Source organism: Colletotrichum destructivum, chromosome 6 (assembly GCF_034447905.1).
Source record: "Colletotrichum destructivum chromosome 6, complete sequence".
Lineage (NCBI taxonomy): Eukaryota > Fungi > Ascomycota > Sordariomycetes > Glomerellales > Glomerellaceae > Colletotrichum > Colletotrichum destructivum.
The window spans coordinates 4,203,093-4,231,004 of record NC_085901.1 but is presented as its reverse complement, the minus strand read 5'-3'; the positions used below and the strand labels follow the sequence as shown (position 1 = coordinate 4,231,004).

Below are 27,912 nucleotides of genomic sequence, written 5' to 3'. Positions count from 1 at the left end.
GGGAAGATGCGGGGAATTTCCAACGCCGCCGGTGGACACGGCGCGGCGGCTTTCACGACTTCCGAGTGGCCAATTCGATGGCCTTCATGTCATCTGCTCTCGTCGTGGCATCGTCTTGGCCTGCGATCTCCCCATCCATCGGCTCTTAGCAACAGGAGCAACTCCGCACTCAGGGGCCCCCTCCAACCTCAGGTATGTTTCCTCTGTGACCTACAAGTAGGAGCCGCATCTAATGTGCAAAGCATGTCAGATAGGTACCCCTCATCGGGCTGTCTCTGCGGTCTTACCCCCCATTCCAGTCTCTCAAGGTCACATTCCGCCATCACCTTCGATTGTTCATTCCAATTTTTTTTTTTGCAAGCACGAGTATAGGCGTCAACAATGGGGCTTCACGAGCAGGATGGAAAGCTGATCTTCACCTACGATGCGGAAAAGGTCTGGGTCGAAGCATGGGGACCCAACTCATTCCGAGTCCGAGCCACTAAAGCTCGCGAGATGCCAACCGAGGACTGGGCTTTGCTGAAGCCCAAGAAGGTGGAAGTTGGCATCACCATCGACGACAAAGCTGGCACCATCACCAATGGCAATATCAAGGCCTCCATCACCCGCGGCGGGAAGCTGATGATGTGGAACTCCAAGGGCGACTTGCTCCTCGAGGAGTACTCCCGCCACCGACGCGACGTCCTGGACCCCAAGTGCAGCGCCCTCGACGTCGAGGCCCGCGAGTTTCTCGCCATCGTCAACAGCAACGACTACCATCTCACCGCGAGGTTCGAGAGCGTCGACGCCGAGGAGAAGATTTTCGGCATGGGGCAGTACCAGCAGCCGTTCCTGGATCTGAAGGGCCACGACCTCGAGCTTGCGCACAGAAACTCCCAAGCCAGTGTGCCGTTCGCCGTCTCGTCACTGGGGTATGGCCTTCTTTGGAACAATCCCTCCGTCGGCAGGGCGATTCTCGGTCGCAACATTATGAGCTTCGAGGCCAAGTCCACCCGGGCCCTTGATTACTGGATCGTAGCGGGCGACACACCAGCAGAGATCGTCGAGGCCTACGCCGACGCCACCGGCAAAGTCCCCATGATGCCCGAGTATGGCCTCGGGTTCTGGCAGTGCAAGCTCCGATACCAGACACAGGAGGAACTCCTGGAGGTTGCGCGCGAATATCGCAGACGCGAGCTGCCCATCGACCTCATCGTCATCGATTTCTTCCACTGGCCGCTACAAGGCGAGTGGAAGTTCGACCCAACCTACTGGCCCGATCCGGACGCCATGATCAAGGAGCTGCAAGAGCTCAAGATCGAGCTGATGGTCTCGATCTGGCCTACAGTCGACCACAAGTCCGAGAACTGGGACGAGATGGTCGAAAAGGGATACCTTATCCAGTCTGACCGAGGCATCCGGATCGCCATGAACTTCCAGGGTGACACCACCCACTTCGACGCGACCAACCCTGGTGCGAGGGACTACGTCTGGAAGAAGGCGAAGAAGAACTACTACGACAAGGGCATCCGCGTCTTCTGGCTCGACGAGGCCGAGCCCGAGTATACCGTGTACGACTTCGACACCTACCGCTACCACCTGGGGTCCAACGTCTCCATCGGCAACATCTACCCGGTCGAGTACGCGCGCGCTTTTTACGAGGGCATGGAGGCGGAGGGACAGGAGAACATTGTCAATCTCATCCGGTGCGCGTGGGCCGGAAGCCAACAGTACGGCGCCCTGGTCTGGAGTGGAGATATCGCCTCGTCCTGGGGCAGTCTGCGGAACCAGGTCGCCGCCGGTCTTCACATGGGCCTCTGCGGTCTCCCGTGGTGGACTACGGACATCGGAGGCTTTCACGGCGGCGACCCCATAGACGAAAAGTTCCGCGAGCTGTTTGTGCGATGGTTCCAATGGGGTGCGTTCTGCCCCGTCTTCCGTCTCCACGGGTGCCGCGAGCCGGAGCAGCCGCAGCACGGCACCACAGGAGGCGCGACTTGCCACAGCGGCGCGCCGAACGAGGTCTGGTCGTATGGCCCCGAGGTCTACGAGATCTGCAAGAAGTACATGTTCCTCCGCGAGGAGCTCCGCGAGTACACGCGGTCCCTGATGAAGGAGGCCCACGAGAAGGGCACGCCTGTGATGAGGACGCTCTTCTACGAGTTCCCGGGCGACAAGGAGACGTGGACCATTGGCCAGCAGTACATGTTTGGCGACAAGTACTTGATCTGCCCCGTGTTGGAGCCCGGAAAAAGAACTGCCAGGGTTTATCTTCCTACTCTTGAGACTGGTGGGAAGTGGAAACCACTGCTGGAGGGTACATCAGAGACCTATGAGGGTAGTAGGTGGGTTGAGATTGAGGCACCGTTAGATTGGATGCCCGTCTTCAAAAGAGAGTGAACAGGATAGAATTAGTGAGAAGGCTGAGATTGTTATATTTTGGTCTTGTGCTCAAGCTGTTTTGTTTTATGACTACTTGGTGCTTTTACAACTTCCATGCTTTCTTGATGAGATCAGCAGCTTTCTCTCCAATTCCGTATGCAGGCATCTGCGTGTGGCCACCGTGGAGGATAGGCATGATACTACAGTCAGCCACTCTCAGACTTTTGACGCCCTTCACTGTGAGCGAAGGATCGACGACAGTATTCGGGTCGGATGCGTTGCCCATGGCACAGGTTCCGGCAGCGTGGTAGCCTACACGCTCATTGTCAGCGAGTTCACATGAATCTCTACTCCTAAGTGATAAGAAACACTCACAGGTTGTCGCATTGTCGCGAACGTAAGGAATCCATTCCTCTCGGGTAGTGTACTTGTGGTGTACCAAGTCGCTCGGCCACGAGCCCTTGACAATGTCCTTGGTGCCCTTGCCTTCCATGATGATCTCGTTGCCAAACCGGCACGCCTCGGCCAGAACCTCGACATCCAGTGGGTCGGCGAGATAGTTGGCATCAACCACGGGGACGGTCTTGGCGTCGGTGTTGCGAAGGGACACGGTGCCTCGAGACCGGGGCCCGAATAGCTCCGCAATCATGCTGAAGGCATGTTTCCCGTCAGTCGGGAACTGGTCAAACTGTTTCGGCCCGCCGTAGCACTCCGTCGTGAAGAACTCGATGTTGGGCTGCTTCGGTGACAGGCCCATCGGGTCGCGGCCGGGCGCGCGCGGTGCGCTTTTCCACAGCTCCGAGTCGGCAAGCCGCTCGTCCAGACGGGCGTAGGCAAAAGCTCCGAAAGGAAAGGTTGACAGGAAGCCGGCCTGTTGGTCTTTCCAGAGAGCGTACGTCTTGGCGAAGTTGTCGCCATGATAGACGTGGTGGTCGTTGGTGAGCCCGGCCTTTTCGGTCTCGTAGAACATAAAGACGATCTATAGGAGCCGAAAATCAGTGTTTCTCGTCATTTATGCAGACATGGTCAGACAGAGGCACTCACGAGATGGTCCATGAGGTTCTTTCCAACGCCGGGCAAGTCGACCAGAGTAGGGATTCCGAACGCCTCCAGCTCTGACTTTGCTCCAAGACCGGATCGGTTGAGAATATTGGGACTGCAGTAGGCGCCGCCACTGACAATGACCTCCTTGCGGGCTTTGATCTCGACGACGGACCCGTCAGCCTTGACGGCTCTGACACCCGTCGCCCTGAGCTGGCCGTCCACGTTCTCGATTAGGACCTTCTCGACGTGCGTCTCGACGAGAAGGTGGAGATTGTCTCTCTTGTTCTCCTTGGTGACAAAGTCCGCTGCGGTACTTCGCAGGCCCTTGTGCACCGTCCTCGGAGCGTGTCCGCACCCATGAGGGTTATTGCCGTGGGAAAACATGTCGTGGTCAAGTGGAAGCCCCTTGGAGACCATCGAGTCCATGATGAGATTGGAAATAGGAGCGAGGTCGTGCGGTTCGATGTTCAGGTGGCCGTCGGTGCCATGGTCGTTGGAGGCCTTGAACCAAGACTTCCCGTGGAAGTTCTCTGCCTATGATGATTGCACGACCAGTCAGCTCTGGGCTTGTGAAAGGCAGCGACACTGACGTGATGTGGTAAACTGGTTTACTTGGTGGTAAATGAACGGACCTTGCGCATATACTTGAAGAACTCTTCACCACCCCAGCCCTCGACTCCCCAGTCATCATAGTCCTGCTTTGCGCCGCGGATGCAGAGCGTACCGTTGCAACCGGAACAACCGCCAAGGAACTTGCCACGGCTAAGCTTCACCTGCCTGTCGTTCACGGCAGGCTTCTTCTCGCTAATGACGTTCCAGTCGGTTTCCTTGTCGAATAATTGGGACCAGCTGTTGGTAGGAGGGGGGATATCTTAGTTTCAATCCTTTCACTGGCTGGTAACCTTACCCATAAGGATGCGATTGAGAAACTTACCCTCCTGCCATGTGAACATTCTCAAGATTCTCATTGTGCTCGCCAGCCTCAATGAGCAGGACACTGACCCCGGGGATCTCAGCAAGACGGCTTGCAACAACGCAGCCAGAGGTGCCACCCCTACACGAGCAATGTCAGTTGCTGGGAAATAGTGAAGCACGTCTCCGGAGATCAGTGCCGATGACGAAAAGGCTCACCCGCAGATCACAAAGTCGTAGGTGATGTCTTGTGGTATCGATCCCATGGTAATAGTTGCACCTGCAGCGGATTGAATGGCCTGAGATTGTGATGAGTCAGAAATGGAATGGCTGCTTAGATTTCAGAACAAATGAACGAGCAGACGAATGAGGCCAGCTCGGGCAGTCCGGGCCAGTCTTCTTGTATCTACCATCGATCTACCGTCGGGATGGAGGCTTCACCCCTCGAACAGCGCCTGGGTATCCGAATATCAATCGCCTCAGTCAACGCTGACAGACTGCAGTTGGTACGATAGAAGAATATCAGCGCCGTTGCCAAGGGTTTCTCGGCAACCCGAAAAGGAACCCAACTCCGTCGTGGATACATCGACAACAGGGCGTCCCACGTCGGCTGGGTTACTTCCACATGCATGTCTCGCCGGTCAAGAGCCATGACGCCCAGAGGAATTTGTCGCGGCAATGCGGCATGCAGAAGTCCGGCTTAGCTTATCCGCAATGGTTGGCTCACAGTCCGGGGTCCCCGCAGACTCAAAACAGTTTTGTTGGTAGTGGATGTCCCGAGTGGAGGATGTATCCATCCCATTCGTGTAGATGGAGTATCCTGCGGCGTTCTGGGGGCTACAGACGCATACCCTAGACCTTTCGGGTGAAGGGGGGCGAGCGGCCGAATTTTAGTTGGCCTAGCAAGTTCCTGCTAAGGATATGTGACTGGCGCGACTAGGTTCCAATAGTATTCATGTCAGGCGGGCGAGAACATGACCTGCACATGCAACTGCCGAACCATGATCATCGTTGTCAAGAGTGCTTGGAGGAGGCCAATAGAACTACGGAGCTGACGGTGAGTACTAAAGTGCAGTTGTATAACCACACTCGCAGCCCGACCAACATGTGTGGCTCTTGGTCGTGGAACCCAATTTCCTTTGGTCCCTGTGACCGACGATCCTGCTCGGCGTTCGAGCGCGGGAGGATCCTCTCATGCATTTGGTTTGCAAATTGCCGCAGTAAGGGTGCGGCACAGTAGTTGTTGCCGCAGAATTGGCAGCTTCGTGGTCCAACAATACGACGCTGGAACTTGTTGGTCACATATCGGTTCCCGACACCGGATGTTGCTTTATTCTTTAATCTACGGCGGAGTCCTAGAGCAGGAGTGTCCCTCATCACAACACCTTTACACTCGTTGGCACAAACCGCAATAGCTGTCGTGGCTTTTGAGTTGCGGGGAACCCACTGACGCTTGAGCTTTACAGTTTCGCAAGAGGGCTATCAAAGTTTGGGGCCCCGGTTGCATAATTGCAAAGAGCAGAGCTAAAACTATCGGGAAATGGGGCCGGACGGGAGTGACGGGAGTGGCGCCTAGAGGAAAATCATCTGTTGACCGAATATCCTCCTTTGGCCGACAACGTGTGGATCGTATGGCCAGAATCCATGCTCCCTAGGCCACTATCGATTGTCAAGGGGTCAGGGGGTTTCCCAACGAGGAACAAATCCCGCGTTGGTCCAACAGTTGATACCGCCTCTACCAATGGTAGATATGGACGAAAACCATGGAAATTGAGGGTATGTAACCGACACAGAGAGACGAATCAGCCCATGTCCTGAAAATTGGAGCTACTCGCATACGCGTCTTCGAGGCCTGGATCTCCCGTAATGAGGTGTTTTTCCATCACGCATATGCGCGTCTGGGACCCTGCCAGCCAACCCCTCTTCTCAAACAGTCCCTGGCGGTACAGCTATTTGCGCAAGATGATTCGCTTCCGTTGGTCCAGAGAATATTTTCCGGGGGAGCCCGATCATTCTCTTATTCTACAATACTACGTTGCTATGGGGTTACCCTCAAAGGTGCTTATGCAGAGGGTCTTATCAAGCCAGGACATGTTGAACTTCCAACCGCAATTGAAACCTCTTGGCAAAAGAATTCATGCCGCGCATGTACGTAGTACCTAACTTTGGGCGGGCAGAGTCTTCTCGGACTTGATTCCGGGTGCTAAGCCTCATATCGACCAGGGACTCTCAGGGGTATCTTGCTCGGATGGCCAAGACCGGCACCGGCCCAGAGGAGCGAAGACACGCGTACCTGGCCCAAGACAATTTTTCTGCGCATACGAAGTGGGGAACTTACCGGTGAGAGGACAAGGCTTGATGAGGATGTCGGATAGTCGAGGTTTTTGTGACCAACATCCAGCCAAGTTGTGCGTCCCACGCCTCACTCCAATTAGCCCCTCTACCATATTTTGGCCATGTCAAGACCGGTTCAAAGGTTCTCATCATTATTTTATGGGCTTTTTCATGTTCTTCTGGCTCCGTAGAAACAATACCGGGCATTGACACTCAGGGGTCGAGCCTCGATGTCATACATTTACTAAAAAGACATTCCATTTTGCGTTACGACGATGTCTATCACAGGCAGGGGCAACATCATATAAGCCTCGTCTATTGAGGCATGTAGTGCGTCGATAGATACCAGGAGCCGTTGCAGGTGACGCGGCTATTAATCCGAGACATCCCGTGGAAGTAGTCCACTTCCTGGCTCCGAGTCATAGAAGCGTCTTCGAATAACACTTCGACCGTTCCCAGTTGCAAGGAGTGGTCAACTTTACCGGGCTCTCTGGTCCCTTCTCCACGTTCATCATGGCCACACCTTTCCAAACGGAAGCCTGGACAGAATATGGACTCGGGGTTTTGGTCATTCTCCTTCGAATCTTTTCGCGTTGGAAAATCGTTGGGTTCAACTGGCAGGGTGACGACTACTTTGCCATTCTTTGCCTTATCTTTTGGACTGTAAGTAGAATGAGTCCGTCTCGATGGCTTGGGGGAATTTCGTCTCGGCAAGCCAACCGCTGACCACTCTTCCCCCGTCAGCTTGAGCTGTGTATGTTGGAGCTCATAGGTAAGTTTTTTTCTCGCCAAGATTATTTTCGAGCTTCTCACATGGAAAACAGGCCAGAATGGAACCAACATCGGAATCACGAATGAGATTGGCGCCACTTTGACGTCCGAAGAGATAGCCAAGTTCGAGTTCGGGTCCAAATGCCTGCTGGCGGGCTGGAACTTCTACGTCACACTCATCTGGTGCTTGAAGGCCTGTATCCTATTCTTCTTCAGTCGTATCACGTTAGTACCTGGCCCCTCATGACCATACCAGCTGCAGGTCCGTTGGGCGGATGATGAACTGATGCTCTGCTACAGGCTTGCAACGAGACAGCAGAAGATCGTCAAGTGGACCTCTGTGGCAACCATACTAGGCTATGTTGGAGTGATTATTGTCATATGGAGCCACTGCACTCCAGTTCAAAGGAATTGGCAGGTCGTTCCCTACCCAGGAGGTACGTCAACGTTTTGTCTTACCGGCAGTCATGTGCGTCATCTAACGCTCCATTCAGATGAGTGCACACTGGCCGTGGCCAACTACTTGAGCTTGGTTGTGCTCAACATATCGTACGTGCTAGAGTATTCGCTAAAGGATGGGCGTCGATATCTGTAACTAACCCGACGCAACACAGTACGGATATGCTCATTGTCTCAATACCCTTGCCTCTTCTTTGGGCGGTCAAACTCAGTCTCAAGAGAAAGTTCGCTATTGGCCGGCCTACTACTATGTTCGGGCGTTTTCGTAATGATTGCAGCTCTTCTTCGTTGCATATTATCGTTAAAGGACATCGAAGGTATCAACGTCAGCACTATTTGGGCCATCAGAGAAACAGTTTGTCAACCTTTACCACTTTTCATCGATTGATAGGAAAAACCCTTATTGTCGGATTCGTTCACAGGCTAACTCCGGCCCCTAATTCACAGTTCGTCGGAATCATTGCGGTCAACGCAGCATGCATAAGACCTCTTTTCTCCTCCGCGCACTGGTTGAGGTCTACTAAGGGTAGCAGCGGCAATAACCAGAAGTACATCGGGTCCGGTGACAAGTATGGCCATCAGCTCGTTACCATAGGAGGCGGGGGACAGAGCGTCGATCGATCGGGCTTACCCTCCAAGCGGCGATACAACAAGTACAACATGACGGAGCTGGACAACAACTCGAGCGAGGAGCAGATCGTCAAGTCTCCCGAGTCAGCCCAGTGGCCTCAAAACGGCGGCCGTGGTGGCAGCCTCACCAGCAAGTCGAGTGGACAGCATGGAGGAATTGTTGTAACCACAACGTATGAGGTGAAGCCAGAAAACAAAGTTTGAGAACCCTGAGAGTGAGTTGATCATCCACGCAGACACGATCCGCATAAGGGTTTAAGGTTGGGTTTTGATGATGGCATTGCATTGATCGACTGTAATATCAAAGAGCAACAACAGCTGCTTGACGCCACCTTCTCAAGTGCCAGTTTTTACTTCTTGTGAGAAAATTGCGGGCATGACGAGTCAGACTGGATGTCATTTATTAATACGACATTGGGAATTCACACACCTAGTAAACATGTGTTGCTAAGAAAATATGTGAACATATGTCTTCTTCCGGTTGGCGATTATTGACCAAATTTGGCATCCATGGCTAGATCTTATCTATTGGTTTCCGGCATAAGGTGATAATTGAATGTTGCAGGCAACTTTTGTCCGCTGTGATGTTGCTTTCAGGCATCTTAGTGGATGTGATTCTAGGCCGCACACGAGCAAAATGGAAAGAACCGCAGCCAGATCAAACTTCCGCTGAAGAATACTTTCCAGGACAAATTTGCTTCTATATGCTGTACTACCCGGGACGATAAATCTGAGATACTTGACCTCACCAAAAACTCCATCAACCCCGGTCTCATCCTAGTCGATTCAAAAGTGTGAGAACCAAGCTGGTATAAAGGTAACAGTGACAGCAAGAGTTAGCGGCGAGTCACGGCTTCGTGTTGCAAATTACTAGAAGTTCTGAGTCAATAGCATGGCTTGGTTCGGGTATATTCATACGACCGAGGCGGTGGAAACCAGGAATACACTGCTGACAAAGTTACTGTAACAAAACTGAAGTAGATCAAAGATGGGACGCACGCAGCCTGCCAACATATGAAAACTTGACCAAGCCTATATGTTCATATTACAACAGACAAGATCTGTTGCTGAGAAGCAGCCGAGTCTTTTTACAAGTTACAACTAACCGTCTATGATGCTGCGGTGTGAGAATCGACTCGCTCGCTGAACTTACCAGAAATAGTGACAAGCGCCAAACAGGTCGCGTTACGAAGTTTGTGCCTTTTGGGCAGCCTGGCTCGCCTTCATCATTTCGTTGGCCCGCTGTTGAACAGTTTCCCATGTCGAGAGTTTGCACCTGGTCTTTCGTCTCAACTTCTGGTCCACTGGAACTTGTGCTGCTGACTGAGACGTCGGGTCCAGAACGCCGAAACCAGCAGCTGGAGAAGCTGCTCGGACGTGTTCGTATCAGAAGCAACAACTCATCTACCGTGCACTGTGGCCTGTGGTGTCATCGAAGATGCAAATAATGGGACGATCGATACCTTGGCGCTGTACTTGTGTCTGAGCTGCCCCTTCGAGAAATCAACACAATCCTGCCAGGAGACTTCCTCTTTTGCTCCCTTTCGACTGTCTCATAGGTGTATGCTCTACAATCCCAAGCATAACCGGCTTCGATCAACCAGTCCCAGTGTAACAAACCCAGAGTCCTATTAGCAGCGCGAAACCCCAGAATCCTGCCTATTCAGATCATGCAACAGCAAAGCCGACTGCAGAAGATCCATGGCGAGGACCACGACCCCGTGCCGAAATTCACGCGCGACACAGTCCGATCAGTCAAAGCCTCTTGGGAGTTCTTTCTGGCATGGATTCGGATTACTTGGTTTGACATTTTGGTCAATTCCGCGATAGGCGGCGCCTCTCTCGGCGTAAGTTGAGATGAGGATGAAATTGCGTTGTGCGGTCACTGATTCGGCCCCCCCTCTGGCAGATTTACAATGCTCCCCTCGCTGCAACTCGCAACTTTCCCGTCACTTTCAATGGCTCGGGGGATATCGTCTATCCGCAGTTTGCATATCCTGATCGCGGATGGATCATCGACACCTGGTTATCCGCGCTGCTGTCTGTACTCATCCCGATAGTCGTCATCCTCTTGGCCCAGTTCCGCGTGAAGAACATCTGGGATCTGAATAACGGCATCATCGGTCTCATATTCTCCATCTCGCTCGGGACGTTGATGCAAGTCGTCATCAAACAGCTCATCGGCGGATTTCGACCCTATTTCCTTGCCGTCTGTATGCCGGATATTTCACGAGCTGCCGCTAACAACAGGACCGGACTTAATGCCGTGGGCTTCCAACAGATCATGTACTCGGTCGACATCTGCACCCAACCGGATTCAGCCAAACTGAAGAATGCCATGACCTCTTTCCCATCCGGTCACTCGACAGCTGCGTTCGCAGCGTACGTCTACCTGTTCTTGTATCTCAATGCGAAGCTGAAGGTGTGGGCCAACTATCGCCCTGCGCTCTGGAAGATCGCCCTCACCTTCGCTCCGCTTCTCGGAGCACTTCTCATCGCCTGCTCACTTACCATCGACCAGGCTCATAACTGGTATGACATCGTCGCAGGCAGCGCCATCGGAATCGCTGTGGCATTTGGTTCTTACCGTGGATGCTATGCAGCCATCTGGGACTGGCGTTTCAACCATATTCCCCTTCAACGACGAGATCAAATGGTTTATTTCCCGGAAGACGGTACGGAATATCGAAACATCGTGTTCACAAGATCAGGCGGATGGGGACAGACGGGGGAAGAGGCGTTGGAGAAGCAAACTCCCAGCCAGCGAAGCAGTGCTTCGTACGCAGCTCAGCCAAACGCTCCTCAAGTGGGGCCGGAGAGAGAAATTCTGCCTTCACAGACACCACGTACACGATACAAACATCATAGAAGAAACACTCATCGGGAGGGAGAGGCAGTTTAATCAGAACGACGGCTGTTGACCACGAAAAGCGCAGGTGATTCACTGCGACATTATTCAAGTCTACTTCATGTTGTTGATTTTGACTCCACTCACAGCACCCATATCGAACCCGTATCCAGATTGAATTTCCCTTTCTCAAGTAGACGCGCTTTGAAGTAGATACAGCTGTCGTGGCGAATTCTTTTTCTGGTGTAAGGACCGAGAAGCCCCGTGTCGCCCGTGATCTGCTTCCGTGTCACCATCTTTAGGGAACTTCAAGATGTCTCTGACGAGTTCTGATATGCCGAATTGCCAACAGCATTCGTTAGTTTCAAGGTCATGTCTTTCTGCCGTCAACGAAGTCGGTCACATCCCATGAAGCGTGATATGCATGCCACTCGAGTTGGAGCAAGGTTACAGATTCCATGATCTATTGTCACCTCGGAAGAGGCGCGGATGGTCGAGATAGAGCTCGGACTCGGGGTGGCGCAAGTGTCCATGGGGTTGTGTAGGTGCAAACATCTCAATGGATGATGATGTAGGTGGTTCTGTCCCAGTTTTGTCTCGAAACGTGATTTTTCTATCGTGGGTCGCTCTACCTGCGGAGTTTTCCTCGTCTTGTCGAGTGTCTGACGTCCTACTAGTGTGACCTAACCACTCTCGAGAGAAACCAGCCGTACCACGGACTGAATCTATGAACGGGATCGTGGGATGATGAACGAAAGTGTCAACAGTAAGAGGTATCGCCTGGGGCGGGGAAGGTTGCCAGATGGAACATGATTGCATGCAATATTCCGTTTAGGCACAGGATGGTAAACCCAATCAGCATCTCCAAGCCGGGCCCTGATCTTGCAGGCTACATGTGCTCATGTATGCCATTTTTGTAAGCCTGATTGGGCATTTGATATCAATCTGAAAGCAGGCGCGTTGGCGTGATGCCTTTTCCAAGTCTTTCAATGGGTTGTAAGGGGATTCAGCAGCTGCATGCGGCTTTCCTGTGTGCTTGAAGAGGCACACTGCCCTGCGCTGGGCAGTTTATCTCCTCTTTGGAAGACAGCTGGGAACAATCAACAGGATTTCAAGATAGAAACCTGATTTCGGTCATTCAATCACCTGATTCCTCCCCGTAAAGGATCAGCTACCAGAATGTGAGAACAGTGCAACTTCACATTGCAACACTTGCGTCGCGGATGTTGCAATGGCACACACTACACACCACCCATATTGTTGCCCTGCCTTCTGCTGTGGTTGGTGAAACCGACTTCAACTCGGCAATACGAAAAACTGACATGGTTTGTCCGTCACATTACGGCCATAAGGTTCATCTTACGGCCTCCACCCGGACTACAGAGAGCTTGACGTGTTTGGTTGCTTTTCTCGTATCGCCGGGCAACAAGCTGGGCGCACGTCCCACAGATTGCATTACCCCTGCGATAGAACCAAGTCTCGATCTTGATGTTCTTATGACGGCCGAGGGCTGAGATGCAACCCACAATAAAGCTTTATCGGCTGACTCGGAGTCGGAGAAGAAGCATAATTAGGGGGTTAAAAATGGATCGTTATGCCTCGATGCGACTAAAGGCCCGACGCGGCATCCCACGATCCACAGCCGGCCGCAGAGAGAGATACGATGATTAAAACCCCCCCCCTACCCATCTTCCCCAGATCTTCTCTCAGGTTCCCACGCCCTCTCGTCTCCTTGCGGCCTCCTCGTCAACCCAGTCTCTCGTTTTTTTTTCACAGATCCTCAGGCGATTGCGAATTAATATTGAAACACCGTTCTGTAATACTAATCAGTCACGATGTTGTCCCCGAAAGCCGCCGCTCTCTTCAACTTGGTCCTCCTGGCCTCCGCGGCCCCCGGAAAACGCCAGTCCACCGGCTCTGGATCCTGCACCGACCTGCACATCTTCCTCGCCCGTGGGTGGAACGAGGGTTACCCCGGCCGCCAGCAGCTCGTTATCGACGCCACCTGCAACGGCCTTTCCAGCTGCGACTACGAGGACATCCTGTTCGATGCGTCCAACCCCCAGGGCTACCCTAATGCGGTTGAACAGGGCCGAGCCTCTGGTGTCTCCCAGATCAAGGCGTACGCCGAGAAATGCCCCAACTCCAAGATCGCTCTGAGCGGCTACAGTGAGGGTGCCAACGTGGTTGGAAACATCCTCGCCGATTCCGGGCTGAGCGCCACCGCCGCCCCTGGAACCCAAGGTAAATCGAGTCTCTCCCCCCCCCCCCCCGCGTCGAGCAACAGACAGAGATGATGCCGAGGTTGAGTGACTAACAGACTTCTTCGCAACAGTCTGCGCCGCCCTCCTCTTCGGCGACCCGACGCACATCGCCGACCAGAGCTACAACGTCGAGGCCGGCTCCGGCTACAGCGGCTCGATGGCCCGATCCCGCTCGTCGCTCGACAACCTGAACAACTTCGCCGGCGTCCTGCGCTCCTGGTGCAACGGCGAGGACACCGTCTGCGCGTCCGGCGAGGGCCGCACCATGGGCGAGGACGCACACACCAACTACTTCCAGCTCTACACCAACGCCGCCGCCGCCTACATCAAGGAGAAGTGCGTCTCATCCTCCTCGCCCCCTGCGCCCACGGCGACCGCCACCTCCGGCGCGCCGGCGCCCACCTCGACGGCGGGCTCCGTTTGCGTCTCCGGCAAGGTCGCGACCGGCTTGTCGGACAACTACAGCGGCCTCTGCGGCTTCGCGTGCTCCAACGGGTACTGCCCCGACGGCGTCTGCGAGTGCTCTGCCTTTGGCGCGCCCACGACGGGCCCCAGCGGCGACGGCCGGGACGGATGCCCCGCCGACGGTCTGGATGAGAGCTACAAGGGGCTTTGCAGCTTCAGCTGTAGCCGCAACTACTGCCCGCCCGGAGCCTGCAAGTATTGTTAAGCCATTGCAGGCTTTGGGGGAGTTCGCATCTTGGAGGAAGGACCTGCGGGCTAATTACAGGCCTCGAAAAGGAGCCAGCCCATTGAGGCATTTGTAATACAATCCCTTATTTTGAAGAGCGAGTTGTCTCCTAGATCGATAATGTGTTTTGTGAAGCTGAGGTTTCCTATGGCATGTCGGCGAGAAATCCGAGCCGATATTTCGCTTCTACAGTAATCACGGGGGTTCTTTTTTTTTTTTTTTTTTTTGGGGGGGGGGGGGTTGGAGGTTGGCTTAGACGGTGACTGCTTGACTGCTTGACTGCTTGACTGAAGGCATATTCCGTAGTCTGGCCTGGAACATCATGCGGCCGGTGAGATTCGTGAGACCTAGAATCAGTTGTGACGGGAATCGCACGGGGCCGGAGATCGGCCTGTGTTGTGTGATCTTACCGAATTTCATCATGACGTCCACCTCAATCCGACCGCGAATGCTCCGTGTCACTCCTCCGGGTGCATCCGCCGATCTGACCGCTCTTCACTGCCATGAGGGACGTCTGCACACAGACTGGAAGTGGTCATTATGACAACTCGGGACGAGCACGGAGCTCCCGATGATCGGGCGGGAGCGCAAGACGGGCCTGCCAAGGCACGGAACCCTTATGTGGATCGCGGATGGGCACGCAGTAGAGGAGACGACGAGGTAAAAGTGACGCGCGGGAGTAATTCCGATCTTTTGGCTGGTCATGTCATCTTCCAGGTTCCCGGTAGGTTCCCGGTGACTCTTCCGGCCCCCAAAACGATTGCCGGGGAGGGAGGGGGATCTTGAGCGAAGGTTTGTTCCGGCACGGAGTTTCGGTGCGTTGCGCTTTGCTGTGTAGAACACAGGGCACCGGAGGCCGACATGTTCTACCAGTTAAGGACTGATGAGTGCCTGTGGGTTGGTTGGCTAACGGCGGTTGTGTTCCGCCTTCCACCTGTCTGGGAACATGTTCTCTCTCTCTCTCTCCCTCTCTCTTCCTCATTCCTATGGCAAACCTCATCTACCCAGAAGCCGAGGGTTATTTTGCGCGCCTAGAGCCATATGGCTAACTGGGTTCGTCTCACGTTGTTGCGGCAAAAAGGAGTAGATGGAAGAGTCGGGAAAAGGCAATAGTAGGGCATGGGATTCCGCGCAAAACACACCGTCCCTCGTGACGAATCTCTGCTTGGCGATTTGCGCAACCGGGATAACCTGGTGACCAGAAGCTGTCCGGGCCCCTGCATCAGAGTTGACGTCAGCCAATTCAACAAGGGTTTTCCGCTCCATCCCGGAGGGTCAATCTCCCGCCCTCGACTCTTCCCAGCCGAACGCCAGAACGCCGTCAGAAGCGTTGTTTGTCGGAGGGGATCGCAGAAACATGTGGTGATTCTGGTGTTTCGCTTCGGCGCAGAGGCAAAAACTCTCAAGCCTCTCTCCTGAAGATCCGGTCCATTGAAAACCTCCGTCAGAGAGGTGTACTGCCTCAGCACGCGGTGGAGCAGCTTGTTCTAATTTCGTTTTAGGGGGGGGGCAGAAACGATCTACAGTAATCGACACGCCGTTCCATTGTTCCTGCAGCAGTCGGGAGAAGGAAGAGTTCTAGTCCAGCACAGCAGAGAGCCGACTGGCCGGACGTATGCCTTTCCATTCGAGTCCATTTCAGGTCATCATCCTGGGAGAAGCCAATGTCACGCAGCGAGTTGTAGACAGACAGTCTTAAGTGTAGAGAGGTGTCTTTTTCTACGTGAACCAGTGATATGCTACGTTTATTCGCCTTTCTTACGGCAAGGAATATATCACCTTAAGTAGAGAACCAAAAGAACGAAAGCAGATGAACCGCGGCGTCTTCGGGAGTAGGGGTTGAGGTTATACTGCGATATGCGCTAAATCTCCAACACAGAGTAAAAAAACGAACAAAAAATAACAAAAAAGAGATTCACGAAGAACCTGTGTCAAATCGGAGGTAAACCCCCACCACCCACTCGACCGAGCTTTGGTTGGTGTCTTCGCGAGTCGCGCCAGGCTGTTGTGATGCTTCCGCATCAGAACTGACATGACATAGCACGAAGAAACACTTCAAGACCTCACTCAACCTAGTCGACCCAAACAATGCCAAAACGGGCCAAACAAAAACCCCATCCTGGGCCGTCCCCCCTCTTTCCTCCATGGCTTGTTTGTGTGTTGTCTCAGCGCAGAAACCGCCGACCAACGTCTGTTTGACATCACCGATCGCGTTCCCTGTCACTTCACCCAAGCAGCACGGTTCTGCGCTCTTGCGGGGCGGGAAAACACCCACAATGGAATGAATGTGCCAGTCCTGCGGCCTGCCAACGCTTGGCCCACCGACCCAACAGGGAGTGCAATCCATCCCTGATGTCATGAACCCACCAACCGGCTGTCGCAATCACGGTACCGACGGCATCGAAGACGCCCAAACAGGCATGGTTTTCTCGCGGCGCGCGGTCTGGGCTCTCGTGGCAGCCGTAGCTCTGTCTGTTTGGACTCGGTGAAGAGTCTCCAAAACAAATCTGCCACGCCGTTTTGAGGAGGAAAACTGGGTTCAACGGCATCATTTCAGACTTGGGGACTCTTTCTAGCCGTCCAAACGCTTGCCTACTCTCGAATTGATGTAGCGTATGTACAGAGTACGCGTCAGACTGGGGCAAACGCCCAAGTCTTGGTACCAACCAGGACGACCTCTGACGAGTGACCAGCCAGGGTTTTCGACTCACTCATTCACTCACCAACTCATTCGCTCACACGCACGACGAGGCCCCCCCCCCAAACGCTCCAGCTTTGCGATCCACCGCAATGATGAAATGGGTGTGTGTGTGATGGGGGTTTTGTGTGCAAGTCGATGAAGCCCGCTCATGGTCGAGTTCCCACGAACCAAGGTTCTTTATTAAAGACGTTAGTCCGTCCCGCCTCTCGCTGCCATTCTCACGATGCTCTCGAAACGGTAGACCACACTGCTTAATACTCGCCCTCCCCCAGCCCTGCTGCCCTCTCATCAACCAAGCCACTCGCAACTACCGGCCGCTGTACGATATGGCGCCGTTGCAGAGTCGCCTCCTCGTGGGCTGCGGCCTCCTCTCCGCCGCCTTCGCCGCCGAAAACGTGCTGTCCCTGACGCTCTCCGAAGAGGCCCCCAATAACGTCTCGACAACCGTCGACCCCTCCTTCGCCGGATTCGGCATCGAGCTCGACCACCTCTACTACTTCATGGGCGACGAGACACCAAACGACCTGTCCATCAACCTGCTCAACAACTTGGCCAACTTCACCGGCCGGCCACCGTACGTGCGGCTGGGAGGAAACACGCAAGACTACGTCATCTATGATGACTCGCAAGACGAATGGCTCGTCAAGCCGAACCCGCGGCCGGCCGCGTCGGGGAGCGTGCCAGCCGATAACTTCATCATCGGCCCCCGCTTCATGGAAATCGCCAACCGGATGCCCAAGGGCACGCCCATCACCTGGGGCCTGAACCTGGGATACGACGAGCCCGACTACCTCGACCAGCTCACCACCATGGCCTCCCAGATCATCGACCGATGCACGAACCTCAACCTCATGTCCTTCGAGTTCGGGAACGAGCCGGACCTGTACGGCGACAACGGCTTCCGGTCCGGGGGCTCGTGGTCCGGGTCCGAGTACACAAAGGAATGGCGGGAGCGCGCCGACGCCGTCTGGGCGGAGGTCCTCGAGCCCCGCGGCCTGCACAGCAACTTCTTCGAGGCCTCGGCGTCGACGGCCTGGGTCGCCGGCACGGGCTTCGAGATCAAGGACCTCGTGGGCTACGGCATCGACGACAAGGCCAACAACTCGGACGTCGGCTACATCACGAGCTGGAACCAGCACAACTACTACTATTTTGTCGGATCCTTCCCCTACCCTCTGACGCTCGACTACATGATGCGGTTCGACACGACAAAGGCCCAGTTCGACTCGGCCATCGAGGCCCAGATCGACCAGGCCGAGCAGACGACGCACCCGTTCGCGCTGCGCGAGATGTCCGTCGTCGGCCCCCTCGGCGTCGAGGGCCTCAGCGACACCTTCGCCTCGGCCCTATGGACCCTCAACTTCCTCCTCTACGCCACCACGATCAACATCTCGTCCGTCCAGTTCCACATGACGTACGACAGCAACGCCAGCGCCTGGCAGCCGACGGCCATGTTCGGCCGCGACCGCTTCGTCCGGCCGCTCTACTACGGCATGGCCGCCTTCGCCCAGACCATCGGCCGCTCGTGCAAGGCCCGCGTCGCGCAGGCCGAGATCGCCGACTACCCGGCCGGCTACAACGAGTACGTCAAGGCCTGGTCCGTCTACCAAGGGGACGCGCTCGCCTCCCTCGTCGTCCTCAACGGCAAGGTCGCCAACGTGTCCGAGTCTGCCAAGGGCAGCATCACCGTCGACGTGACGCTGCCCTCCTCCCTCGCCGGCGAGACGCTGCACCTGTCCTACCTGACGAGCGACGGCGCCGACGCCACGAGCGGCACGACGTGGAACGGCATCAGCTTCGAGCAGGGCAACGACGGCACGCTGACACAGGTCTCGGACGAGGACGTCACCGTCGAGGTGGGCAGCGACGGAAGGGCGAGCATCCCCGTCCGCGACTCCGAGGCCGTCGTCGCCACTATCGGCGGCCGGGTCGGCAGTGGGGAGCCCGACGAGGCGGCGTGCGGCGCGCTCGCCACGTCGTCGCAGGGCGTCGGTTCGCTGACGAGCTCCACGCCGGGGTCCTCGGGGGACCCGAGCAACAACGCCTCGTCGGATGGCGGGAGCGGCGACGGGGACGGTGATGATTCGGGCGCCGCGGCGCTGTTCGGGAAGAGCATTTACACTTGCATTGCGTGGAGTTTGGCACTTAGCATTGGCGTCTTTTACTTGTAGACTTGTTTGGTGATGGGAACATGATGATACCTAGCCTTTTGTTTTTGGGTTTTTTTTTTTCTTTTCTGTTCCCGGCGTATTCTACCTAGTAAACATAATGACTAGTCTCTTCTGTAATGACATCAGAAAAGAATATTTTGGCCAACTACACCGAAAACCTTCTCCTCTCTGCTGTGAACATGGAACCAAACATTGCCTTTGTTGGTGCATCCCCTAACTTGTGTCAACGTTATGAGCTTCTACCAGTTATCAAAGAAACTACGAGCTGAGAAGTCACCAGCCCAAGATTCCTTCTGGCTATTGTTGAGGTCGGACTCGAGTTCATGGTCTACGTTGCTGTAGTATAAAAAATCGCTACGTGTCACTAGCTCACATAACAGGAGTCTGTGGGTTTGCCATCTCTTTGGGGCTGTATTTACACTCACGAGACCTTGCTCGGTCATGGAGCGTGGCTATGAACATGTTGGAAAGAAGTATATACACGAATCTGCCGACTATCCTCACTCCATTTCAGGAGCGCAGGTAATCCTGTTACCTTGGGACCAAACGCCACAACTGTGCAAGTGAGGGTTGATTCCGAAGAGGATAGACCGGGTCATTCATTACACGAGACAGCTTAGCAAGTACCGGACTTGGTGCCTGGGCCGTCGTAGAGCTGGCACGGGGTCTTGGCATCGGTGCAGATGTTGACGAGAGTGGCCTCGTCGCCCGTCTCCTCGTTGATGCCAGCGATCTCGCCGCCGCCGTAGGCAGAGACGCCCTCGATGGTGACGGTGCGCTTGCAAGCGTCGCACTATGGGATTTTTGTGAGTTCATTCGTTCAATGAAGAGTGTATCGCTGTCCGAATCATGACTTACCGTACCGCAAGCTCTGTAGACCTTGCCGTAGTCCTCGGCGTAGAAGTTGGAGATCTGGGGTCTGGTAAGTGGGCTGCAGAATACCAAAGACAACACAACAGGGACACTCACGCTGACGCTGCCGCAGCCGTTGTGTTGGACGACCTTGTCGGAAGCCTTGTACGCACCACCGCCGATGATACGGGTCTCGGTGCCAGCCTCGTCCTCCTTGCTGTAGGGGAGGTCAATACATCGTCTTTCGTCTAGGCCAGACGACACGGAGAGCATGCCACAGGGTGTCACTGCTTACATGGAGATGGCGTCCTCACAGACGTCCTCGAACCAGACGTTTTCGATGGTGCAGCCACCGCCGAGGCAGTAGACGCCCTCCATCTGGTCCTTTCCGATGATGGCGTTCTTCAGGGTGGCGCCCTTGCGCAGGATGAAAACGGCGTCCTTCTGGCCGCCCTCGGTCTGGGCCTTGCAGGCGCCGGCGCCACGGTCGAAGCGGGCCAGCTTTCCGTCGTACGACTCGCCGGCAGCGACCTCGATGGGCTTCGAGTTGCTGATGGTCTCGGTGGCGGAGGGGAGAGCGTCCTTGCCGACGCAGGCGGACACGGTGGGGAAGGCAACGGCAAGGGCCGCGAGGAGCTTGAAGGCTTCGGTACGCATGGTGAAGTTGAGAGCGCGTGTGAGAACTAGCGGTGTCGAAGGAGACAAGTGGAAAATGAGAGCGGCGGTCAAGTGAATGAATGTTGTGATTAGAGCTTGATATTGCAACTTGAGTTTCGGGGGAGAGAGTTGGGGAAGACAGCTCTATGCTTTATATCTTTGGTGTTCCTGACCACACATGACTAGGTGAGTGATCGATGATCGCTCTCTCTCTCCCCTTCACCCACCGAGTCTCACAACGGAGACCGAGAGCAGAATTAAGGAGGGCTTGGCTGTCGAGAGGATTCCTCGACTTCCTCCACAACCCGTGCTGCATAGTGCTTCACCCGGCCCACTGATTGTCGTTCATGATTTCGACGTGTCACTGCGTCGTTAAGGGCCCGTCAGGTTCAACAATAAGCCGTCACGGAGTCTTCCACCGTGCCACGACGGGTCCCCCCTCGCAACAGGCACGGGACGCAATCAATCTGGGAACCTGTTTTGTCAGTGGTCTTAATCTAAACCGATATTACACGTGGGAAAAATCCAACGGGAGCCCGTTTCGAAACTGCGCCAAGACCGGCCACCGCGCCCAGGAACCGGACAAGATCACCGCCCGATGGGGGTGCTCCCGGCGCCGGACGTCGGGGCAAAGGGACGATCGCTGCCCAGTCTGCCCGCAAGGGTCTGGGCACTGCCACTCTTGGCGCAACGCCCAGAGACACCAGAGCATCATGTTGAAAGTTGCAATAGGAGAGACTGGGCTTCTGCCACCGAGGCTTACCCGAAGCGTGTTTTTGACCATCGGGATGCTTGTTTCCTATTTTCTCGATTTTGGGTCAGTCGTGGGAAGGGAGGGTTTCAAAGTCAAATAGAGTGCCTGTGGAGATCCATGTTGTTTGTATTCAATGTCTAAAGCTGCTAGAGTTCCGCGGAAAGAGCGGGAGTAGGTTAATTAGACACGCGCAATATATTGATAATCCTCCCGTGCTGAAGCTTGGGGCTTGCGCAGTTGAGGAGGATACGTGATCACGCTCACGGCACACGAACCTAGCATGGCCCACACAGAATATCTGTATTTACCGATGTCTTAATGCTGCCTTCTTTTTCATCATGGTTTTTCTTTCTCTTCTCTATCTCTTTACCTTCTCATCATTCAACAAGCCCCGAGCTATCACACTCCCCTGTCCGTGAAACACGGGGGCTGGTACGCGTTGTTGACGCTCCACATATCACTTTATAGGAGGCCCTCTTGGCTTCTTGGCACAACGTGCAAAGGGTGAAGATCCGACTCTGCTACTACCGCTTACTGATCCCATGTCATCCTTGAAGGAGTTTAACATTAAATCACCCGCATGGACTTCGCCGTCCGTCATCATACTTTTTCCGTATTGAAAGCTTGTGTGTTTTTAAGCTGCGCAAGCCCAAAATGCTGGCGATATTGCGTCGCGTTGTTACTGGCCATAGGACAGCCGTTCATCGCGCGCAAGTCTTATTAAAGCAATTCGTCTCAGTTGGCCAGTTGCAATGTTGTGGCCCGGAGACAAGCGCCGGCAGCGGTTGAGATGCCAGGTCACTCGGTTTCTCCACTGGCCTCAGCAGCACCCATAAACTTGCAGTGTCACCATCCAAAGAATTCTCAACCCTGATTTGACGCTGGGAAGCCAAGGGTGATGGCGTAACGAAAGTTCAAGCTACGGAAATAAAGATGGGCACTAAAATGGACCTTCAGGTCGCGGATCCGAGCAATATTCACCGCTCGGGTTCTGCGAGCCAACCTTTCGGCGTCATCTGATTGCGATGCGTGATGGTCTCAGAGCTGGACCCTGGAGCGATGATTGCCAGCGAAAACGAGCTGCCAAACACTGGGAGAATACGGTTTTCGTAGTCAAATGATCTGCCGGCAGGCTGTTCCTTCTGCGCTGCCGACGCAGATCTTTAAGAAAGGGCAGGGTTGCCGGTGTGTCACAATTCTAATCGCGAGTCACTTTGATTGAACAATTTGTCGCAACCAAGAAATCAAGGTCACTCATGCTTAAGACTTCCTCTTACGTTCCCAACATACTGCATCGTGTACCGAGTATCTTTATCATTCCTGTCGAGGGTGAATCCAAATCCGACAGGGTGACTGCAATTTTGTCAACAGTCAAGCCCTCCTACCCTGATGAGGGATGAAAACGAATGACTCGGGTCAACACAGCGGATGTCGGCCAACGAGATACTTGGACTCGAGTGGAATATTTGCAGATATCCGAGGGCGCTTAACACCTTTTGAACCACTATTTGGTATAGCAGCTTGTGAGTTGCATGGTAAGACAGTTGGAACTCCGAAACATACCATTGCAATAACATGTCTACATTGAAGTCAAGGCTTCCACCGAAGCTTCTTGTCAGCCCCATCATTACTGGTCGACGTGATTATGTCTTTGACCTTGACAACAAATGTGGTTCCATTATCGCAGGAATGCCATTTTGGCATCTGTTCTGTAAACGCCTCCAATACTGAGTGATCAATAGGCACATCAAGCGTTTTTATCAAAGCGAATAACTCTAGACTCTACTCCCAAAATTACAAGGACATCAACCGCTCACATCCAAAGACAAACAGCGTTGAGTACGCTGCGCGTCATTTACCATAGTTAGCCTGGAGAATGGGCTGAACTGTTTAGAGAACATCCTGTCGGACAGTGGGATTAGTTGACATTATGGTTTCTGTCTAACTGTGAAGTCTTCACGGCAGCGTATTCCTCGCCATGAAAAGTCGCCCTCGACTTAAGATATGTACATGCATATACTAGGGTTCAAGTAGTGAAAGGCAACCTGACACATGCCATAGATCTACTACCGCGGCGTGCAGTGAATAGCGTGGTATTCTGCTCACTAGAATCAACAGATAGAGGTGCGCAAATTGCGTGTCTTGTTCAGGAGAAGTTCTTCGTCTGGTTTTCGACTTCGACCGTCTCGAACGAGGGGCTCTTGGATGATCGTTCCAGAAGAGGCTTCAGGCCAGGCAGAGCGACGACGGTGATGGCGAGGGTCATCTCGAGGATGCTGAGAGGGTCTGTTGTACGACTGTTAGACTTTTGCACGGGGAGAGTGCACGACAAAGAGCAAGTATACTCACAGACAAGATTTTCCTGTCCCGTGCCGACCTTGAGAGTGATGAAGCGGACGATGGTGGTGAAGATTGTCAGGAGACCAAGAACGAAAGCGACGGTGAGACCCTTGGACGGCTGGAGAACACCCTGGAACAGAAGGGTGAGAGGAAGTACGTAAACTGTGCAAGACACCGTTAGCAAGCCCTTGATGGTACATTTGGAGGTGGGCTGGGCTGAAGGAAACACCTACCAAAGACGTAGCAGGCTAGGTTGAGAGTGAAGTTGAGAATGAAGGGCTCAGGCGCGTAGAAGACACTGCAGGCGCCATCCTCTTGGGACCACTGGACGGAGACGTCCTTGCCGCAGAAGAATGTGTCGTCCCAAAGGATCGCCATGTAGGAAAGGCAGACGAAGGCGGTGATACCCCACAACGCCTTGCGCATCGTAGGGCTGGTGTCGGCGGGGAAGTAGGCCCAGTAGAAGGCCAGCATGCTCATCTTCGGAAAACCCATGCCTACATCGTAGAAGTAGTTGGAGGCGAAGGAAATCTTGAAGGAGAATCAGTCATGTGAGCAGCGGCATTGTAGATGAGTTGAAGCTACCTTGGACAGAGCAACAGAGGATTCCCAGTTATCCATGACACCGAGCTGGTATGTCAAGGTGTCGCAGATGATCAGGCCAAGGGCATTGAAGGCCGAGAGAATGAGGAGGTAGTCGGACAAGGCCAGCTTCTCGCGCAAGCGGAAGAGGCGAGTGTACACCCGCAGGCCGACGAACACATAGGATGCTGCCAGCAGAATCCATTCGGATATCTAGATGCGTTCGTTGTCAGTGAAGTCGGCCACCAAGAGAGGGCTAGCACAACTGCTTACCATGCAATCCTTTCCGTCGATGAAGTACGCCATCTTGACTGGGTGGGCTGTGAAGCTGGAAACGATGAAGAAGGGAAGTGTCTTGACACAGCTGTTACAACTCCCTGGGCAACATCCCAAATCATATAAACGTGAACGCCACCGGGAAAATGTCCCGCTCGCCGGTGGAAGCAGGGAAGGTAATAAGCCTGCAGGGAGTGGCAGGACGGTGAGATCTCTATTGGGCCGGATCAAAGCCGGCCAAGATCAAAAGTCCATGAAGCCAACGGTCCAGCTCGCTCGATCTCAGGCCATCGGGGTTAAACGAGTTTGAGAGAACGACCGTTGGGACTAGCATAGGCAGAGGCCAGGCTGCAGAACCTGCGGAGATAAGATGTGTGTATTTAACCATGTTAAGGGCGCAAATCAGTTCAGGACCCTTTTTTATTTTGTGCATATTTCTTATTCCACTCACTTCTCGCCCCTCCCTTTCCTCCTCCTCCTCCAACAATGTGCCAGGGTTGAGGAATTGGCACCATTCCCTCTCTGCTCTGCGTCGTATCTGTAGCGAGGTACGTCCATCAACGTGGTATTGCTCAATCTTTTGCTGCAACTGCGCCGCAGATGCGCAGAGCTGTTATTAAGCTCGCCAGGCATGATTGGCCACTCGACCGATTTCCGTACGCGGGCCGGGGTCCGTTGTTCTTAATGCACACCCTCCCCATCCCTCGTGCCGGTGCCGGGGTGGACGACCTCGGATGCACGCCCGGAGGGACTTCCCTCTTCGCCAACCTCCTCTCGCCTATGGTACGTTATGCTCACGCGAGCCGATTTGTAAATCACATCCGATCGTTGGAGATTGTTCAGTTCCACCTCGCTGCCCGACTCCTCCTCGGCGACCACTCGCGTCGTCGCCTCGTATGGGTCTCTTCCCGAAGACAGTTTGAAGTGGCTTGTTGGGTGCTTCTTGTAAGCCAGCCCGTCCGATCCCGTCTTGCCGGTCCCATAATTCGATGTGGCCAGCCCACGGCGATGGAGAAGCGATTTGAGGGCGGGCAGCGACACCACAATGATGGCGGCTGCGATCTCTGTCATGGAAAGAACATCTGTTTCTTTTGGTCAGTCTTTTTTTTTTTTTTTTTTTTTTTCAAGAGATGGGGGCATCTCTGGGGCCAACTCACAAACATTGGTCCACGCTTTGATGGCTTCAACGGTGGCAAATCTGCCTACGCTGGCTCCTATCGTGATGATGCCGGTGGAAAACGTAGCCGCAAGGCCAATGATGTACCGTTTGCTGAGTTGAAGACCGAGTAGGAGTGGGAATGGAATACCAAAGACTTTGTGACTGTTAAGCAAAGAACGTCGTACTGACGTCGGAGAGGCAGTGGAGGAGGAACATACTCAGCAGATCTGACACAATGTTCATAGCCCAATCGATGCGGAAAACCGCTTTGGAGTCGTACGTGGAGCAGGTGCCCTCCAAATCCCAGTTCACAGACACATTGGGTCCGCACCAGAATGTGTCCAGGAAGCAGGTAGTTATGGCGAAGGCCAGCGTCAAGCCACTCGTTCCGTAGAGCACTTTTCGCAAGATGGGCATCGTAGGCGGGATCAACTTGAAGTAAAAGGCCAGCAATGCCAGCTTCGGAAAGTAAACTCCAGTGTCATAGAAGTAGTTTCCGGCAAACGAGACCTTCATCAGCCTGATTTGTTCGTCGTCCGGGGCCGCCGGGGCATTCGGGTCGTACTCGTCCATTGCGCCCAGGTTGTACGCCATCGTGTCGGTTGCGAAGAGCGCGATGGCATCGAGTATCGAGACAACAAGGATCCAATCACTGATTGTGAGATTTTGACGCTGTCGAATCAGTCGAAGATACATGCGTGCGAGAACGAGGGTGATTGCCAGCCCGAGGAGCACGGCCTCGATCGGCTGTTTGGTTTCGCTTGTTAGTCGAGCAGAACGGTACATGGAGTTGCCAAGAACACAAGTAGGGAGGCTTGGCTGTTCTTTTACTCACCACAACGGCCTCTTTTGCGACGCCCGGCATGACGTCTCCAGGTCAATGTAAAGGAGTGTCGGTGTCGTCTTGACAGCAAACTGCAGACGTTGGGCCTTCGCTTCAGGACCGGTGGTGGGCAGTTGAAGCAAACAAATGCAACCGTCCCACGGGCTACGGGGCAGACAACATCAAGATTGATATGGGCCGTCCTGCTCTTCGAAAAAGAAAGCAATTTCCCCAGGGTTCTTGAGGCAGTTTCCTCGCCGGCCGCTCACTGGCTGTGCCTGGAGTCATCAACGGCTTCTGCCTTCTTCAACGCGCTGCCACGACCCGAATGCAGACACCACGGATCCGAAGGCGACACTCAAGGTCTTTCCAGACGAGCCGCGGAGACTGACGATGCAAGGAGGCGGCACTGCATGCCATCGACTGATCTCGTTATTAAAACCGCATTCGGCCGGATGGACGGCAACTGGTGGAAGAGGTGTAGGTGTAGCAAAGGCAGGATGTATTGGCCCTTGTCCACAGGGATCTGAAGACTCTTGCCGCTCCTGGCCCATTTCTTCACAAGGCTCGATAGGGCTACTTTAGAGCTAAGACGCCGGGGCAACTATGGCTCGTCTTGCAGCTGGTGTGTCCGTCCCGCAGAGAAAATTGTGCCGGTTTTTTGTCGTAGACAGCTCACAATTTCGCACTTTTCTCATGGTTATAAGCATCCGCCGCCCGTTCCTTCGGGATCTAAACCTTGTTTCACCACGGACGTGATCAAGTCTGGCCAAGCAATATCCACCTGGGGGACCACACTCCACTGTATCTGACGATTGAGGTAGCAGCGGGTCATCTTACCTCTGGCTTTATGCAGGACAGGGCGATTTCTTTGAGGCCGTGGCACCGTTGGTCTCTCAAGAGTCAACCAACAAGCGAAGATCAAAGTAGGGTTGTGGAAGGAATGGCTCCGATCAAGAATGGCACTGATCGACGCCTCGCCCATGGTCTAATTTAACAGACATGCACATGGGATTGAGCGGACAGGACGGCAAGCCAACACTGGGCCGAAAGGCAAGATCGGCTGATATCACCTTGTATCTCTGCTTTTCCATACTGGCCTCTTCAATCCGCCGTCCATCAGCATTACCTTGGTTCAAGCACAGCAAGAAGGCAACCAGCTCCGTGGCAATGTACTGAAGCTGCACAACTGAAATTGAATATTCTCATACGCACCCAAAGTACGAAGCGGAGTTGTCGGAGCAATCAGCTAAGACGAGGAACACTCCCTGTCGTCTTCCACA

General features: G+C 54.2%; 10 protein-coding genes across 10 annotated transcripts; 6 read left to right on the top strand and 4 right to left on the bottom strand.

The window, feature by feature from the left end:
* The first annotated feature begins 3 nt into the window (after window positions 1–3).
* CDEST_10496 (Putative glycoside hydrolase family 31, galactose mutarotase-like domain superfamily) lies at window positions 4–2,462 on the top strand. The gene is made up of 2 exons (XM_062926654.1): window positions 4–192; window positions 243–2,462. Exon 2 carries the CDS (start codon window positions 382–384, stop codon window positions 2,377–2,379), a length of 1,998 nt encoding a protein of 665 aa, XP_062782705.1. The 5' UTR covers window positions 4–192; window positions 243–381; the 3' UTR covers window positions 2,380–2,462.
* Window position 2,463: 1 nt separating this feature from the next.
* On the bottom strand, window positions 2,464–4,785 carry CDEST_10495 (Putative glucose-methanol-choline oxidoreductase, FAD/NAD(P)-binding domain superfamily). Its single transcript, XM_062926653.1, has 5 exons — window positions 4,537–4,785; window positions 4,340–4,459; window positions 4,038–4,254; window positions 3,406–3,939; window positions 2,464–3,340 (listed from the first exon to the last, which is right to left on the bottom strand). The coding sequence occupies exons 1-5, from the start codon at window positions 4,581–4,583 to the stop codon at window positions 2,465–2,467; spliced, it is 1,794 nt and encodes a 597-aa protein (XP_062782704.1). The 5' UTR covers window positions 4,584–4,785; the 3' UTR covers window position 2,464.
* Window positions 4,786–7,164: 2,379 nt separating this feature from the next.
* Window positions 7,165–7,669, top strand: CDEST_10494 (uncharacterized protein; the record flags this gene model as incomplete). Its single annotated transcript, XM_062926652.1, has 3 exons — window positions 7,165–7,314; window positions 7,396–7,423; window positions 7,476–7,669. The coding sequence occupies 3 exons, from the start codon at window positions 7,165–7,167 to the stop codon at window positions 7,667–7,669; spliced, it is 372 nt and encodes a 123-aa protein (XP_062782703.1).
* Window positions 7,670–7,708: 39 nt separating this feature from the next.
* CDEST_10493 (uncharacterized protein) lies at window positions 7,709–8,715 on the top strand (the record flags this gene model as incomplete). The annotated part of the gene is made up of 2 exons (XM_062926651.1): window positions 7,709–7,971; window positions 8,037–8,715. The coding sequence occupies 2 exons, from the start codon at window positions 7,709–7,711 to the stop codon at window positions 8,713–8,715; spliced, it is 942 nt and encodes a 313-aa protein (XP_062782702.1).
* A 1,466-nt stretch (window positions 8,716–10,181) lies between these two features.
* CDEST_10492 (Putative phosphatidic acid phosphatase type 2/haloperoxidase) lies at window positions 10,182–11,413 on the top strand (the record flags this gene model as incomplete). The annotated part of the gene is made up of 2 exons (XM_062926650.1): window positions 10,182–10,358; window positions 10,421–11,413. 2 exons carry the CDS (start codon window positions 10,182–10,184, stop codon window positions 11,411–11,413), a joined length of 1,170 nt encoding a protein of 389 aa, XP_062782701.1.
* A 1,661-nt stretch (window positions 11,414–13,074) lies between these two features.
* Window positions 13,075–15,302, top strand: CDEST_10491 (Putative cutinase/acetylxylan esterase, alpha/Beta hydrolase). The gene is made up of 2 exons (XM_062926649.1): window positions 13,075–13,603; window positions 13,695–15,302. The coding sequence occupies exons 1-2, from the start codon at window positions 13,195–13,197 to the stop codon at window positions 14,291–14,293; spliced, it is 1,008 nt and encodes a 335-aa protein (XP_062782700.1). The 5' UTR covers window positions 13,075–13,194; the 3' UTR covers window positions 14,294–15,302.
* Window positions 15,303–16,793: 1,491 nt separating this feature from the next.
* Window positions 16,794–19,221, top strand: CDEST_10490 (Putative glycosyl hydrolase, all-beta, glycoside hydrolase superfamily, beta-glucuronidase). The gene has a single exon (XM_062926648.1). The coding sequence runs from the start codon at window positions 17,342–17,344 to the stop codon at window positions 19,184–19,186; it is 1,845 nt and encodes a 614-aa protein (XP_062782699.1). The 5' UTR covers window positions 16,794–17,341; the 3' UTR covers window positions 19,187–19,221.
* A 581-nt stretch (window positions 19,222–19,802) lies between these two features.
* Window positions 19,803–20,695, bottom strand: CDEST_10489 (Putative pectate lyase PlyH/PlyE, pectin lyase/virulence factor; the record flags this gene model as incomplete). Its single annotated transcript, XM_062926647.1, has 4 exons — window positions 19,803–19,979; window positions 20,045–20,098; window positions 20,156–20,255; window positions 20,334–20,695. The coding sequence occupies 4 exons, from the start codon at window positions 20,693–20,695 to the stop codon at window positions 19,803–19,805; spliced, it is 693 nt and encodes a 230-aa protein (XP_062782698.1).
* A 2,544-nt stretch (window positions 20,696–23,239) lies between these two features.
* CDEST_10488 (uncharacterized protein) lies at window positions 23,240–24,960 on the bottom strand. Its single transcript, XM_062926646.1, has 5 exons — window positions 24,645–24,960; window positions 24,375–24,584; window positions 24,023–24,320; window positions 23,799–23,951; window positions 23,240–23,735 (listed from the first exon to the last, which is right to left on the bottom strand). Exons 1-5 carry the CDS (start codon window positions 24,675–24,677, stop codon window positions 23,596–23,598), a joined length of 834 nt encoding a protein of 277 aa, XP_062782697.1. The 5' UTR covers window positions 24,678–24,960; the 3' UTR covers window positions 23,240–23,595.
* Window positions 24,961–25,021: 61 nt separating this feature from the next.
* Window positions 25,022–26,912, bottom strand: CDEST_10487 (uncharacterized protein). Its single transcript, XM_062926645.1, has 4 exons — window positions 26,642–26,912; window positions 26,025–26,553; window positions 25,805–25,960; window positions 25,022–25,729 (listed from the first exon to the last, which is right to left on the bottom strand). Exons 1-4 carry the CDS (start codon window positions 26,669–26,671, stop codon window positions 25,329–25,331), a joined length of 1,116 nt encoding a protein of 371 aa, XP_062782696.1. The 5' UTR covers window positions 26,672–26,912; the 3' UTR covers window positions 25,022–25,328.
* Between the last annotated feature and the right edge of the window lie 1,000 nt (window positions 26,913–27,912).

Excerpts from the sequence above, each read along its gene's own strand:
- CDEST_10496 (XM_062926654.1), top strand. The coding sequence starts at position 382 with ATGGGGCTTCACGAGCAGGATGGAAAGCTGATCTTCACCTACGATGCG.
- CDEST_10495 (XM_062926653.1), bottom strand. The coding sequence starts at position 4,583 with ATGGGATCGATACCACAAGACATCACCTACGACTTTGTGATCTGCGG. Across the intron at positions 4,460-4,536 it reads TACGACTTTGTGATCTGCGG|GGGTGGCACCTCTGGCTGCG; the intron begins GTGAGCCTTTTC and ends TTGCTCGTGTAG. Across the intron at positions 3,341-3,405 it reads AGAACCTCATGGACCATCTC|ATCGTCTTTATGTTCTACGA; the intron begins GTGAGTGCCTCT and ends CGGCTCCTATAG.
- CDEST_10491 (XM_062926649.1), top strand. The coding sequence starts at position 13,195 with ATGTTGTCCCCGAAAGCCGCCGCTCTCTTCAACTTGGTCCTCCTGGCC. Across the intron at positions 13,604-13,694 it reads CGCCGCCCCTGGAACCCAAG|TCTGCGCCGCCCTCCTCTTC; the intron begins GTAAATCGAGTC and ends TCTTCGCAACAG.
- CDEST_10490 (XM_062926648.1), top strand. The coding sequence starts at position 17,342 with ATGGCGCCGTTGCAGAGTCGCCTCCTCGTGGGCTGCGGCCTCCTCTCC.
- CDEST_10488 (XM_062926646.1), bottom strand. The coding sequence starts at position 24,677 with ATGGCGTACTTCATCGACGGAAAGGATTGCATG. Across the intron at positions 24,321-24,374 it reads CCTCTGTTGCTCTGTCCAAG|ATTTCCTTCGCCTCCAACTA; the intron begins GTAGCTTCAACT and ends TTCTCCTTCAAG. Across the intron at positions 23,736-23,798 it reads GGGACAGGAAAATCTTGTCT|ACCCTCTCAGCATCCTCGAG; the intron begins GTGAGTATACTT and ends GTCGTACAACAG.
- CDEST_10487 (XM_062926645.1), bottom strand. The coding sequence starts at position 26,671 with ATGCCGGGCGTCGCAAAAGAGGCCGTTGTG. Across the intron at positions 26,554-26,641 it reads TCGCAAAAGAGGCCGTTGTG|CCGATCGAGGCCGTGCTCCT; the intron begins GTGAGTAAAAGA and ends GAAACCAAACAG. Across the intron at positions 25,730-25,804 it reads CAAAGCGTGGACCAATGTTT|ATGTTCTTTCCATGACAGAG; the intron begins GTGAGTTGGCCC and ends CAAAAGAAACAG.